The 15,401-nt window shown below is 36.2% G+C and overlaps 1 protein-coding gene across 3 annotated transcripts in view; it reads left to right on the top strand.

The window, feature by feature from the left end:
* Positions 1-15,401, top strand: part of LOC137393304 (cytosolic arginine sensor for mTORC1 subunit 2-like) — a 41,955-nt gene that overhangs the window by 24,411 nt on the left and 2,143 nt on the right. The window contains exons 5-8 of one of the 3 annotated variants that reach the window (XM_068079792.1): positions 1,303-1,537; positions 3,738-3,852; positions 8,885-8,967; positions 15,025-15,119. In XM_068079792.1, the coding sequence (XP_067935893.1) occupies positions 1,303-1,537; positions 3,738-3,852; positions 8,885-8,967; positions 15,025-15,119 (528 nt within the window). Of the gene's footprint in view, positions 1-1,302; positions 1,538-3,737; positions 3,853-8,884; positions 8,968-14,535; positions 14,631-15,024; positions 15,120-15,401 lie in introns of all 3 variants that reach the window. The other 2 variants (XM_068079791.1, XM_068079793.1) reach the window with 2 other exon arrangements.

Below are 15,401 nucleotides of genomic sequence, written 5' to 3'. Positions count from 1 at the left end.
CTTCGCTTTGTTTCAGTGAAACCAGACATGTCCCCAGTCCGGCCCGTGGGTCAAAATAATCAGATTAATTCTTGCACAGGATGTTTGACCAGAATTGTCTCATCTATTTGTAACAGTTTGCAAATATCTTCACTTCCTTCGATTTAATAACAAATTTTATTAGAACGGTATCGCGCAAAAATTGATACAACTCGTTTGTTGGTAGGTCATCAATTGTTGTGATGCAAATAAAGAATTTCATGATACTAACTATAGTGTTCCACTATATTTTGTGTCATGAAATGATGATAAACATGTGCTCGATGGATATAATGCTACTGTAAATGTTTTTACGGGTTTTTTAAAACTTGTACAAACTTTTATAGTTTTGGCCTAAATAATGGGGACGCACTGTTTTTTTTTTGTTTGATGACATTTGCTGTGGGTTGCTCGACCTTTTTACTAATGTTTTACGAAATATCGTTGTATTATGAGCATGTTTAGTTATATTTAATAAAAGTTTAAAAACTTAGGATCGTTGGACAGATTGCTTAGGGTTACTGACACCACTGACATAGACGACCAGGGTTCAAAGGGTTAATTAATTTAGGCAGAAGCGCTGTTACCTGCCTGTTAAACATTTAAAATTCCAATCAGCATTTATAGTTACTGTCATATTTTAAATGAGCCCTGCACTTGTTGATATGCCTATTGTTCATTTTTCTGTAATTGTGTTTAAAAAAATTTATAAATATCAAACTGCCATAGTGAGATATTGTTTCACGTTTCAAATGTAATTTGTACCCAAGAGTACAATTAGCCTACTTCTGTTCAACTGTTACAAAAAAGGTAGTGTTAAAAAAGTGGAGTTGAGTGATTATTAAATTTTTAACATGCCAAATCTGGCTCCCCTGCAAAAAGTTTGGACACCCCTGAATTAAACAAGGCGCAAGAAGTAACTCGATTAAGGGGGAGGGGTGCTAAGTGAGGTAGCAGGAGTTTAAGGCATTACCATTAAGTCTAATTTGTTTACGTGTATCTCGTGTGTCAATGGTTTTTATAAACAGTCTTTAGCTGAGGCAACCAAATGTTGCTTTTTGTTCAAGAAAGGCACTACCTGATAATTCCATAACCTGGCTGTTTGGAGTTTGGTTGATCCAACGATCAATCCTTTTGTTTGTGTGTGTAGATTTAGAGCTGGCATTCACTAACAAGTTGAATGCTGTCATTATCTAGCTAGAGTTCTTCACTGTCACCCTGCCAGAATTCGGTCATTTTCACTTTGGTTGAATGCTCATAAACAGTTGTTTTCATTTCTTCAAGGTGAAGGAAAGTGACCTGCCGGCAGCCTGTCGGGTGCTTGCCCACGACTTCAAAATCACGGAAGAGAATTCTACGGAGAGCTCAGAAATTAAGATAGATCGTAGTGAAATCCCTGTGAGGAAGGATGCTGCTGTACCTCGTCTCATCACACATAGATATACTTCGCCTGAAAACACCTTCTATGTTACCTCTATGGATAGGTGTAGTGTGGAGACCCAAGCATTGGCTCTCATAGGTTTGTTGGCTATAAATGCCCTGTGAGCTTTATCTTGGGCTGACCTCTTACCTTTTTCATTCTCTCCTTCCCTTCTGCATTTCTTTTATTTCTGTTCAGTCTTGGTTTTATACATATACTAGCTGCATTACCCGGTTTTATACATATACTAGCTGCATTACCCGGTTTTATACATATACTAGCTGCATTACCCGGTTTTATACATATACTAGCTGCATTACCCGGTTTTATACATATACTAGCTGCATTACCCGGTTTTATACATATACTAGCTGCATTACCCGGTTTTATACATATACTAGCTGCATTACCCGGTTTTATACATATACTAGCTGCATTACCCGGTTTTATACATATACTAGCTGCATTACCCGATTTTATACATATACTAGCTGCATTACCCGGTTTTATACGTATATACAGTCAAACATGGATAACTCGAACTTCAAGGGACCGAGCAAAAGTGTTCGAATTATCAGAGCGTTCAAGTTATCAGAGCACTGTCACAAGTCCATATATTTACTTATTTATTAGTAGATACATGAACATATACAAACTATAATATAAATCAAAAGCACAAATGGCTTGTTTCAAATTAAATGCTTCTAATGTAAAGTTTAAAACGTTTTTATCAAAAAGTATAGAGATTTTTCCATCACTTGAGATTGGTTTGTTGTTTGAGGTGATGTTATTGCCAGGACGTTTTTTAGATTGACATTGGCAAAACTTGATCGTTGTTGAAATGCTCAAAAGAAAAGACATCTTTTTGTTTTTTGAGCGTTTTACCCACGATCAATTTTGCCGTTTTTTCTTGAAGTTTATGCAAAGATTATCTTACTTTACCTGGGATTCGTTAAGAGCAACACTCCGAGGCAGTTCAATTAGAAGTTTTACGAGGTTTTACGTACATTCTATATCACTCACGCTTTTTTAATAGATACTTATTGAATGTACACACGTATTCTGTGTTTAGGTCAAACGATGAATAGTTTTTTGTAGCTCAGACAACGTTAAAGTTTAATTACAACAATTTTTAAGACGTTTTAAACATTCAACATTCCGACGTTGATTCAACACGGAATCAACGTCGGAAAACTATTCATCACGCGCTAGCCGGGTCACGCACTCAAGGATTTTCGCCACGCACATACAAAACAAAAACAACATGCGATTTTGGTTTTGTATGTGCGTGGCGAAAATCCTTGCGCGCGTGACCCGGCTAGCCCGTGCTACTCATCGTATAGCAGTATAAATCAAATTTCACCAAACCTTTAGAAAAGTCGTTGACAAAAATATTTTGCCGATGGTGGTAATAACGACGCTTATGAATTACGAAAAGATGAAGTTTACCTCTATGGCTTTGAATAAAGTGATTTTCTAAAGCGATAACAACCGTTTCGGTAGCTGTTGGGCAAAAAAACAGTTCGAATTAACAGTGTTGAGTTCAAGTTATCTATAGCAATTTATCATTACGTGGGAACGGACCAAAGGAAATGTTCGAATTAACCATGTGTTCGAGCTATCCGTGGACGAGTTATCCATGTTTGACTGTAGTTGGCTGTGTTTGTCTAAATGTTTGTCTAAATGTGGTATTATCAGCGCTTTGGTATGATGTTATTGAATACATTTATGGGGAGTTTGTTTCAATTCAATGCAGAATTATCAAAATGCTAGTACTGGGCTCGTTAGTGATTGAAAGGATTTTTAGACACTTTGGTATATGTCCTTTCCCTTAGCTCTATTATTTCAGTAGTACACTACTATCATTGTACTACCATAGCTGCCATCTTGGTTGGCATTCTTCACATTCTCACTCTTGCTTAGCTAATTGCTCAAATAAGCATATATTGTACATTACAAAAATTTTAATCATTTTCATAATTTTGATGCATCTATTTTAAATAGGAAATTGTTAATTTTAGGAATTAAAATATTGAAATAAGCTTGTTAAAGGAAGTTACATTCCATTTTTCCCGCTTTAGAAAGTTGCGGTTCCATCTGCATTAGATATTATAGCGCTCCTACTTTTGACGGTGGAGGTTAATTCATTGACAGCACAACGACTCTCTGTTGCGAAAAGCATTGGCCAAGAATGTTTCGCCAATCAAGAATAAAAGTTACGAGTTAGAACCAAATTATGGTTCTTATCTTGAATGCTCTAGTCTGGTGGTAACATTCAGTCCATTGTTCTCTGTTGCAGACTGTCTGTTCTACTCGGACAGTTATCCTCACGGTGCAGGTGAAGAGCCATTTCTCAGTCTCAGCATGGTCGATCAGGATATATCCCTGGTCCTCGATGAAAAACTGCTCAGCAGGTTGGTTGAACAACATCCTAAGAAGGTTCTTTCTTTTGTAGCTCCTTTGCAATAGGTTTTAGCAGTTTTCCATGCTATCAGAGAATATCTGGGCTACTAAATCTAACAGCCTTTAGCTAGTTGTCCTGCTAAAACCAACAATCGCCCTACACAGTTTTTTATCTATCTTTTCCAGATATTTATCACTAGATTTGCCATACAGTCATATTTCGACTCACGACTGTCTCAACATATGAGAAACTTGAGATACGAGTCACCTTCTAAGCGAGTTTTAGCACTAACTTACGAGCCACCGTTGAGATACGAGCGCGCGACTTAGTGACCAAGCATGTCAGAGGTGTCTTATGAGAACAACATCACTCTGTATTTTTCAACTGCTCAGGTTATACATTTGCAACATGTTTTTTGTGTGCGTTTATCAGTGCAGAATTAAGTGAATTGAAAGTACTGTGCGTAGACCAAAAGCCAACCGGTACAATGAGGATTATGCAAAGAAAAAGCGAATGACAACAATTAATATTAAACATCAAATAATTGAAAAATATAAGAAAGGTGTACGCGGGATTGAGCTGGCTCGCCAATATGACAGAAATACATCCACAATATGCCCAATTATCAAACAGAAGGATAATATTAAGGGAATTAAGCCTGCAAAAGCACTAACCATAGTTCTCAAACGGCGCAGTTATCTTCACGGCGAGATGAGAGACTGCTCATGCTTTGGATAAAAGACAAACAATTGGCCAGCGACAGCGTAACTAAAACGATACAATGTGAAAAGGCCAGTGCTATATCTATCAAAAGGCCAGTGCTATATCTATCAAAAGGCCAGTGCTATATCTATCAAAAGGCCAGTGCTATATCTATCAAAAGGCCAGTGCTATATCTATCAAAAGGCCAGTGCTATATCTATCAAAAGGCCAGTGCTATATCTATCAAAAGGCCAGTGCTATATCTATCAAAAGGCCAGTGCTATATCTATCAAAAGGCCAGTGCTATATCCATCAAAATTTAAAAGTAAATCAGACAGGCAAGACTTCGATGTCAAAGGAAACATTGAAAGAGAGTCATACTGGTTTGGCAACTTTAAAAACGCACTGGGAAAATGACAAGAGTTTTCAGAATTTATAAAAATAGACGTTCGGACAAATTGGCTAGTGGTCGTGCATTAGCCCTTTATTACGACACCTGTGTTCGTCCTTTACGCAACATGTTGAAAGGGCGACCAAGGCAAAAGTTCGTAGATATGTTTCTCTTAAAACGACCGGCTGATCGTGAGAGTAGAAAAAAGAAAAAATTAGTCGCGAGACGAAATTTGAAACTATGATCGCCAAAGAAGTTTTGATTACGTTAAGTTTAAAAGAAAAGTTTGCTTTCAAGTCATTCATCATAATTCAAATTTATCAAAGTCAAATGTTGTAATGAAGGATAAATTTTCTCTCCCTCCTTGGCAAATGCTAGCGTTAGCTGCTATTGTATGTTTTAATATACATTTTAATTAATCACATTTCCTTGCATTATTTTTATTGGTTGCTTTTTGAAAGCATGTGGTAAGTTAGAGCAATTACCAATAATTATTTTCTGTTACAATATTTTGTTTAAGGGGTTCTTGTTGGTGTTTTTCAGAGTATGGAAACCAATCAGTATATATTTAGTTGTTCTATATATAAATAAGTACAGTGAAACATGGATAACTCGCCCTCGGATATAGCGAACACATGGTTAACTCGAATGGATTTGCTTGGTCCGTTCCCACGCAATGATAAATGGCTCTATATAACTCGAACTCAACACTGTTAATTCGAACTGTTTTATGCCCAACGGCTACCGAAACGGTTGCTATCGCTTTAGAAAATCACTTTATTCCAAGCCATAGAGGTAAACTTCAACTTTTCGTAATTCATAAGCGTCGTTATTACCACCATCGGCAAAATATTTTTGTCAACGACTTTTCTAAAGGTTTGGTGAAATTTGATTTATACCAAACATCCGCGTAGTGATCGTCCTTCGGAAGCGAGGTAAAGTGAGGTAATCTTTGCATAAACTTCAAGAAAAATCGGCAAAATTGATCGTGAGTAAAACGCTCAAAAGAAAAAGATGTCTTTTCTTTTGAGCATTTCAACAACGATCAAGTTTTGCCAATGTCAATCTAAAAAACGTCCTGGCAATAACATCACCTCAAACAACAAACCAATCTCAAGTGATAGAAAAATCTCTATACTTTTTGATAAAAACGTTTTAAACTTTACATTAGAAGCATTTAATTTGAAACAAGCCATTTGTGCTTTTGCTTTATATTATAGTTTGTATATGTACTGATGTCTTTCCTTTTGAGCATTTCAACAACGATCAAGTTTTGTCAATGTCAATCTAAAAAACGTCCTGGCAATAACATCACCTCAAACAACGAACCAATCTCAAGTGATAGAAAAATCTCTATACTTTTTGATAAAAAACGTTTTAAACTTTACATTAGAAGCATTTAATTTGAAACAAGCCATTTGTGCTTTTGATTTATATTATAGATTGTATATGTACATGTATCTACTAATAAATAAGTAAATATATGGACTTGTGACAGTGCTCTGATAACTTGAACGCTCTGATAATTCGAACACTTTTGCTCGGTCCCTTGAAGTTTGAGTTATCCGAGTTTCACTGTATATAAGTAAATTGACATATGAGCTCAGTCCCAGAGCTCAGTCCCAGAGCTCAGTCCCAGAGCTCAGTCCCAGAGCTCAGTCCCAGAGCTCAGTCCCAGAGCTCAGTCCCAGAGCTCAGTCCCAGAGCTCAGTCCCAGAGCTCAGTCCCAGAGCTCAGTCCCAGAGCTCAGTCCCAGAGCTCAGTCCCAGAGCTCAGTCCCAGAGCTCAGTCCCAGAGCTCAGTCCCAGAGCTCAGTCCCAGAGCTCAGTCCCAGAGCTCAGTCCCAGAGCTCAGTCCCAGAGCTCAGTCCCAGAGCTCAGTCCCAGAGCTCAGTCCCAGAGCTCAGTCCCAGAGCTCAGTCCCAGAGCTCAGTCCCAGAGCTCAGTCCCAGAGCTCAGTCCCAGAGCTCAGTCCCAGAGCTCAGTCCCAGAAGCTAAGTTAAGCTTGTAAGTCGAACTATGACTGTATTAACAAATGTTCTTTATAAATAAAAATTATGTAAATATGTATTGTTTATTATAGCAAACTAGTATGACTGATCGCTACATACATGTATATGACACCGAGTGGTCTTCGATACAAATTGAGCTATATCGAGATATATTAATTGAGCTGAACATTTTTCACAGACATTGTAAGAAACATAGATCTCACAGACATTGTAAAAAACATAGATCTGACAGACATTGTAAGAAACATAGATCTCACAGACATTGTAAGAAACATAGATCTCTCAGAGACTCAAACCTTCTAATTTCTTATTTCCATGCGTGAAATAAGCATGGGAATAAGCATGGGAATAAAGCATGGGAAAAAAGCATGGGAATAAAGCTTGGGAATAAGCATGGGAATAAAGCATGGGAATAAAGCATGGGAATAAAGCATGGGAATAAGCATGGGAATAAGCATGGGAATAAAGCTTGGGAATAAGCATGGGAATGAAGCATGGGAATAAAGCATGGGAAAAAGCATGGGAATAAAGCTTGGGAATAAGCATGGGAATAAAGCATGGGAATAAGCATGGGAATAAAGCATGGGAATAAAGCATGGGAATAAAGCGTGGGAATAAGCATGGGAATAAAGCATGGGAATAAAGCATGGGAATAAAGCTTGGGAATGAAGCTTGGGAATAAAGCATGGGAATAAAGCATGGGAATAAAGCATGGGAATAAAGCATGGGAATAAAGCATGGGAATAAAGCTTGGGAATAAAGCATGGGAATAAGCATGGGAATAAAGCATGGGAATAAGCATGGGAATAAAGCAAAAATTGCACAAACACAGTTGCACAAATAGGTTTTGTGCAACTGTGTTTATTTTTTAATTATGCAAACGCAGTATATGTATGTCAAAGCACTAAGAACTATTTATCGACTGGAAACGCAGTCTATGTATGTCAAAGCACTATGAACTATTTATTGACTGGAAACGCAGTCTATGTATGTCAAAGCGCTAAGAACTATTTATCGACTGGAAACGCAGTCTATGTATGTCAAAGCACTAAGAACTATTTATCGACTGGAAACGCAGTATATGTATGTCAAAGCACTAAGAACTATTTATCGACTGGAAACGCAGTCTATGTATGTCAAAGCACTATGAACTATTTATTGACTGGAAACGCAGTCTATGTATGTCAAAGCACTATGAACTATTTATTGACTGGAAACGCAGTCTATGTATGTCAAAGCGCTAAGAACTATTTATCGACTGGAAACGCAGTCTATGTATGTCAAAGCAGTAAGAACTATTTATTGACTGGAAACGCAGTCTATGTATGTCAAAGCGCGAAGAACTATTTATCGACTGGTAAAGAGTCGAATGTTGTCATGGTAGCCGATGTATATATCGGCTAATTCATCTCTGTTTTGGAGAATTCTAGAAAAATTCCTGTTTCAGCAGTTGATCTACAAAGGCAGAACTTTTAGCCTCCATAATTTCATCAGTGTATGTATTTCACATCAGCAATGCCTTGGCACTCAACCTTTGCACAAATCCCTCAAGGCCTTTACAGATGTGCTGTTTTGGCTCGTCTATCTTTAAAACGCTGAAGTGCAATTTGTGAGTCATCGATGTGAGAAGTTCACATTTGCCACCCTTCATTGTTGCAATCAGAATTTAGCCATTTGACATTGCCTACATTTTTCAATGTCATTGCGGTCTGTTAAGCATCAGTTCAACGCTTTATCATAATTTAGTTGACCTTGCGAACTAAAATTCCAAGCAATAACAGAACATCTGCTCAGGCCTTTTTTTATATTTCCTTGGCTTGGGTGCTTCTTTCCTAAAACGTTTATCTGCTAAATGTATTTTTGCATGTTTTGCTGGTTTCGTTTCATTTACTTGCTTGCTAGAGATGGTTTGTTTATCTTTTGCGTTAAAAACTACAGATTTCCACCAAATGTACTCTTCAATACAAAAGAATGTTGGAAGATGGTCAAGATTGGTGACATGCCGGAAGGCCTCGGATTTGGTAAGTCCTTGAGATTCTTGAATAACCCTTCACCGATTCAGTGCTGCCTGGTGACATGTCACATGTGTGTATATCATGATTTTTCTATCTTGTTTTACTTCTTAAAGCCGTAGCACTTAGTCTTATACACACTGACGAAATACGTTGCTCATTCTTAGCATAGACATCTACTGTGGCTACACGCCATAACAACACCAAATGATGCACTACGCAGACAAAGAGCTCTACCAACAAGAATTTTCTTGAGTCATGTAAAGTCGATGACATCCTCTCTGGATTCTCTATTACTGTTATTACGATTATTACTGCTATTACTGTTATTACTATTATTACTGCTATTACTATTATTACTGTTACTACTGCTATTACTATTATTACTGTTACTACTGCTATTACTGTTATTACCATTATTACTGTTATTACTATTATTACTACTATTACTATTATTACTGCTATTACTATTATTACTGTTACTACTATTACTACTATTATTACTGCAATTATTATTATTATTACTGTTATTACTGCTATTACTATTGTTACTGTTATTAGGGGAGGGCGGGGTAAATTCCTACCAGTTTTGCTGAAGTCTCAACAGGATTTTAAATATAGGAACAACCAGAAACTTGATGCAATGAGTAGGCTAATATGTTCTATAACTTATTACTAAATATCAATACATAATCAGTAGTATTTTTGTGACCATGTCACCTATCGCAAAAGCCTTTATGCGGATCAATTTACTTTGGGGGTGGTATAAGTTGAACCACAGCGTGGGGTAAATCGAACATGGGTGTTCAACTTGACTGAAGTACAATAATAATAATAATAATATATTAGAAGATTCTGTATTTTGTAATATGTTTAAAGTATATTTTGATTGTTATATGCTAATGCTAATTATACTAGAAATTCCACTGTCATACAGCCCACGACCAAAAAGATATTGGAAAAAAGAAAGATTACTGATGGTTGAGAAATGCAATATTAGCAGTCATATGGCACTGCAGTGCAATGGTAGCTGTAATGTACTGGGTGTGGATGTTATTGTATACAACAAACAGCAATAATGAAAGGAAAAGATTATGTTTATATTTTCCCCCTGCAATAGGAGAAATGCAATATTGGCCAATATTAAAAGTAAAATGCACTGATATTATTAGAATAACCAATATTATTAATATAGTAATAATAGAAAACCAATGCACAATTTTGTTTACATTTCAAAGCGTCATAGCTAACAATATCAAGAAGTTGTGATATTTATATAGATTTTTAGAAAATCTATTTAAAAAAGTGTTTGGTCATGACCAACAGCAATAATGAAACGAAAAGATTATATGTTTATATCTTTCCCCCTGCAATAGGAGAAATGCAATATTGGCCAATATTAGAAGTAAAATGCACTGATATTATTAGAATAACCAATATTATTAATATAGTAATACAGTAATAATAGAAAAACAATGCACAATTTTGTTTACATTTCAAAACGTCATAGCTAACAATATCAAGAAGTTGTGATATTTATATAGATTTTTAGAAAATCTATTTAACAAAACTATTTAGAAAGAATTATAACAGTACATACTGCCCATCCTTGATGTTGTTAGTGACTATTACACTTCAATAGTCATCCAAACTTATAATTAAATATTGTAATAATCTCATAAGAATCATTAGAAAAAAATATCATCGTAATTTCCTTTACTTTCACTGCTTTGGACATCAGTTAGAATACCAAAGTACTCAAAAGTTTTCTAAATGTCAGTTACTTTGAAATCGGCAAAAAAGAAACGATTTTTGTACCTCTACGTTAATTACAGAATTCGGCAATTCGACAATGCTATAGACTGGTGAAATGTGCACGTTATTTTTTCGTGAAATGCGCACGACTTAATGGTTCTATTCTCTGTCGCTCGGCATTTCGTTGTCCGGTCTTAATTTTGATAAAAGTAAGGCTTGGCCAGATTTAATAATGATTTTCGGCCAAATTAATCTGTCTATTTGTGTATAATCCGATCAGATTTGTAAGTTTTAAGATGCTGTCGACAATTTACAAAGGCTTGGTAACATATTTAAATAGGCTTGTATATGTTTTGTATCGTTATTATACTTTAACGACTCTACAAAACGATGGTTAAATTTGTTGATGAAATTTCGAAACAAGGGTTTGCGACGTTGTTGATGAATAATTTTCGTAAGCTGTGTGCACATGCCTTTATCATTAAGACTCTCAAACGTTCGCTCCGCTCGTTTGGTCGTGGGATAATATTGTTGAAGATAATGCAAAACATGATTTGCAGAACATATTGAATGCATCATAGCCCCATTGCCACCTGTGTTGAAATCTGGTCTGATAGATGGATTTATAAAGTGTAATCAGAGCTGAATTGGCAGCTACTTACACGTATGCATAGCTCGACTTAATTCCAATGGGCCAAATATTAAAGATGTGGTTGCGTCAAAAGATTCAATTTAATGAAATTAAGACCCATAAAAGGCTAAAACATCAGCTACAATTTGATGCCATTTTTGTCTTCGTAGACCAACCCTGTCCAGAGATATATGCGTTTGAATGAGGTCCTCTTTTAAAAAGCTCACGTTCCAGCGGGTGCCTCTTTCGTGATGTCACAAGCAAGGTATCTGAAACGAAACCACGAGCTATAAATATGAGGTTGCTTCGTTAGCCAATCATGCGTGCGAAATTTTTATATAGGCCGTAATAAATTTTATCACTCGTAAAACGCGTTGTCTGTGATCTCGAAGATTCTCATAATTAGAGAATTCATTCTCACTGTTACTGATTCAACGCGTTTCAACAATTACTAAGTTATACATAGTTTTAAAATGGCTTCAAGTTCGAGCGACCGCTACTCAGAGTTATCTGGGCAACTTTTAATAAAAGATTGGAGTAGACAGCCTATGGTCAAAGCTGACAGGTGTCAGCAGCGTTTTGCTGCAGAGGAAGACAGAATGGAGGTAAATTAACTTAGAGTCTTCTATACTTAAGTAAATGTAATATTTTTATAGTCATAAATACATATACTAATCAATAAAATGATAATTCTTTGCTATCTCCAATCATCGTTTCATAGCTTATCTGCCGTTTTACCTAGCTATAATATTTTTTTCGAATTTTCTTTGGTAAATTAGAGTTTACAAATTATTACAGAGATTACAAATTATTTTCACTCGTAGGAAGTGGGTAAAATCGATTGATCATTGCAAATCTTTAATTTCCAGAACCAAAGCTTCGAATCGTTGGCTTGGCGTACTTGTGCCTTTGTTAAACGTTTATTCGTTTTTAAAATTACACTCGCAATCTATTTAACTCCCAATTTGGAAGCTGTCAATAGATACGCTTTAGAATGACATATCTATGAATGACATATTTATTGCATTTGTTTTACTGATTACAGAATGTTTAGGTCGTCCCACCAGCCGAAGAAGCTTTGTCAGTGTGGAAACTGCCATAAAGGGGAAAGAGAGACTTGAATGTGTGCTGCATAAGCCATGATGTTTTGTTTGAGTTTTTTGCAGTAGATGAATTTGTCTTATTGTATCAGCTAATACTATGTGAGTGGCCACGAGTTGATGAATATTTTTAATAAAAGCTTTATGCCGAGATGAAAATCTTTTTGCTTGTAAAAATTATATAATAAAATAATATTGTTGAAGATAATGCAAAACATGATTTGCAGAATATTGTAGTGAATTGGATATGGTATATGGATGTCCGCAAAACTGGAGAATGTGAGTTCAAATCCAGTTTGCAACAGACTTCTCATCCTTAAAACTCTATCCCTGTCAAAGATGTGGTTTGCTTATTTCACTTAGGTAGTATTCGGTAAGAATACTACTAGTAAGAAACTAGTACGTAGACGGTGTAGGCAATGATATACAGCCCCGCCCCAAGGATAGGCGACATAATGTGGGTGGGGCTTATGGGAGGCTGTATATCGTTAGTATGGGTAGCTGCAGAACTGTGCTGATACGAAGACCGCGTTCTACATAAGTGACTTGACAGAATTACTGTAGACCGGTAGAATTGGTAGTCGGTACCCAAATGTTTACACAACATTTGGAGAAAGTGAGTAAAACAAATTTTCAATTTTCGTTATTTGAGGCCTTTGAAACATTCATAATAATGCATCTGTAGCAGGATTTAAAATTTTATTCTAGCCAACATGAGCAAATACAAAATAAGATATATGCCAATAGAGCCGCGTAAGACTAGACTTTTATCGCAAATACCCGATGTGAATACAAGAGAGATAGAGACAGGTTGCCTAACGTGTGACATCATTTTGGGCAAGTCTGGGCACGTTTTGGTGGCCTGAGCGTTTTTACGGCGATCAGATTTTTTCGGTTTTAATCTTCAAATATCTTGGCAATGCGATCGCGTAACACAACAAACAACATAACTGATAGAGAAAAAAAAATGCTTTCTTTTAAGATCAACTTAAATTTGACGCAACCACATCTTTAAGTGCTCAAAAATGTTATGCGTGAGTCCACAAATCGCGATTCAAAAATGGCTTTATTAACCCTTTGACAGAATCGCTGGGTTAATTGATTTCAAAGAAATTGGCGTTGCTTTGCATTCACTATTTCAGTCCACTCATAAAACTATTTGTTTTGTACTTGAATCAACTAATCAAATGTGACCAGTAAATTTTTTTCTACAAATTGATATTAATAATGACTAGGGATGCAGTTGATTTCGCCATAGATATTCGAACATACTCTTTTCAAAGATGTGGCTTGCTTATTTTATTTAGTAATTAGCTTCCGGTGTGGGTAGCAACTGAGAACTTCCTATTTCATCGCGCCCTCTGTATTAGCTAACTCGACGACATACTTACCGTAGACTGGCAGAATCGCAGTCGGTACTCAAATGTTTACACAGCATTTAGAGGAAACTAATCTGGAAAATGGAGTAAGGAAAAGCTAGTATCGAGTGTTTTTACAGAGATCAATTTTTGTCGATTTTAATCTTCGAATATCGTGAAAATGAGATCGCTGAAAACAACGATAAAAAAGCTGATAGAAATAAATCGATACTTTCGGTTGAAATCAACTAAAATTTGATGCAATCACATGTGTAATGCAGTTTTTTTCTATACTGTAGATTTTTACATTTAATATTTTACATAGTTTTTATGATGTATTTGTTTTAATTGTTTATGCAATTGATGCGTGTATCATTATTTCTTTGCTCTGAATAAATTGAACAAATTACAATGTTTTTTCCCAAGAATATTTGCACCAAATTACAACGGGTTTCACTACAGCATTCATTCAACATACAGCACTAATTCAACATACAGCACTAATTCAACATACAGCACTAATTCAACATACATCACTAATTCAACATACAGAACTAATAGCAGGACAGATTTATTTCTTTTGTTGAGGTTTGACTTTATTTTATCATTGTTAGAAAACTGCTGATATAACTTTCTTTGTTCATGTTAGATCAACTAGTTAGTTTGCTATGCAATCGATAACAGGTGTTGACCGTGATTAGTGAGATCTCACAGGATTGGCTTATAATTACAGTCATCCATGGAGTCGTAGCGCAGATGTCGGACCCCATAGCCTCTGCCCAGATATCTGAATACTATATTTCAACGTATTATTATGGTCACACTTTGGTATGTCTTGTAGCTGTGACATTCTCGCTATACCCCAAGCAGTTCATTGACTTTGGGTGCTTTCCTTCAAGCATTCTTCTCTTGTCCTCTCCCTTACTCTCCCTTACTAATCGTTAAGGTGGCAAATCATCAAAAGATTGTTCAGCAGCGAGTCAGCCGGGAGTTGAATAGCTATTGACAAGCCCAATAGATGTACAGTCATTTTAAAAGATTGTATGGCATTTTGCTGCCCTAGATGAACTGCTTGGGTGTGTCAACTTTTTTATGTTTCTGCGTGAAACTAACCATTTCTCAAGGTGTTCTACACCATTGGGTTGTCTGCTCATTGCACAGGCAACTGCACTTATTTGTTGACCTTTGTTACAGCCTCAAGTTTTATTTTTATCGTTTATAGATGAATGTGGAATAGTAGCTCAGATATCTGAGCCATTAGTAGATCACGACATATCAGAGTATTACATGAGCACGTATTACAACGACCACTCTTTGGTAATTTGATCCAAATCGCTTGCTTTTCTCACCTATGGGCTGGTCACACTCTCTATATTTGGTGGTGAAAACTATGGCACTGTCATTTGTTGAAAACCAGTAGTATGTCATTATCCATCACTAGCAGTTGCACAATGAATTGGTCTATGGTCACAAGACCATTACCTAGTCAATCATTATTATTTGTTTAAAGGTTGACTTGCAACAAAGTTCACATTACAGTTATTTGGTATCAAAAGATTCACCATGTCTTTACAGTTATTTGATATTAAAAGATTCACC

This window comes from Watersipora subatra, chromosome 4 (genome assembly GCF_963576615.1).
Source record: "Watersipora subatra chromosome 4, tzWatSuba1.1, whole genome shotgun sequence".
Classification (NCBI taxonomy): Eukaryota; Metazoa; Bryozoa; class Gymnolaemata; order Cheilostomatida; family Watersiporidae; genus Watersipora; species Watersipora subatra.
Note: the sequence above shows the minus strand (reverse complement) of the source record. Positions and strands in the feature narration are given on the sequence as shown.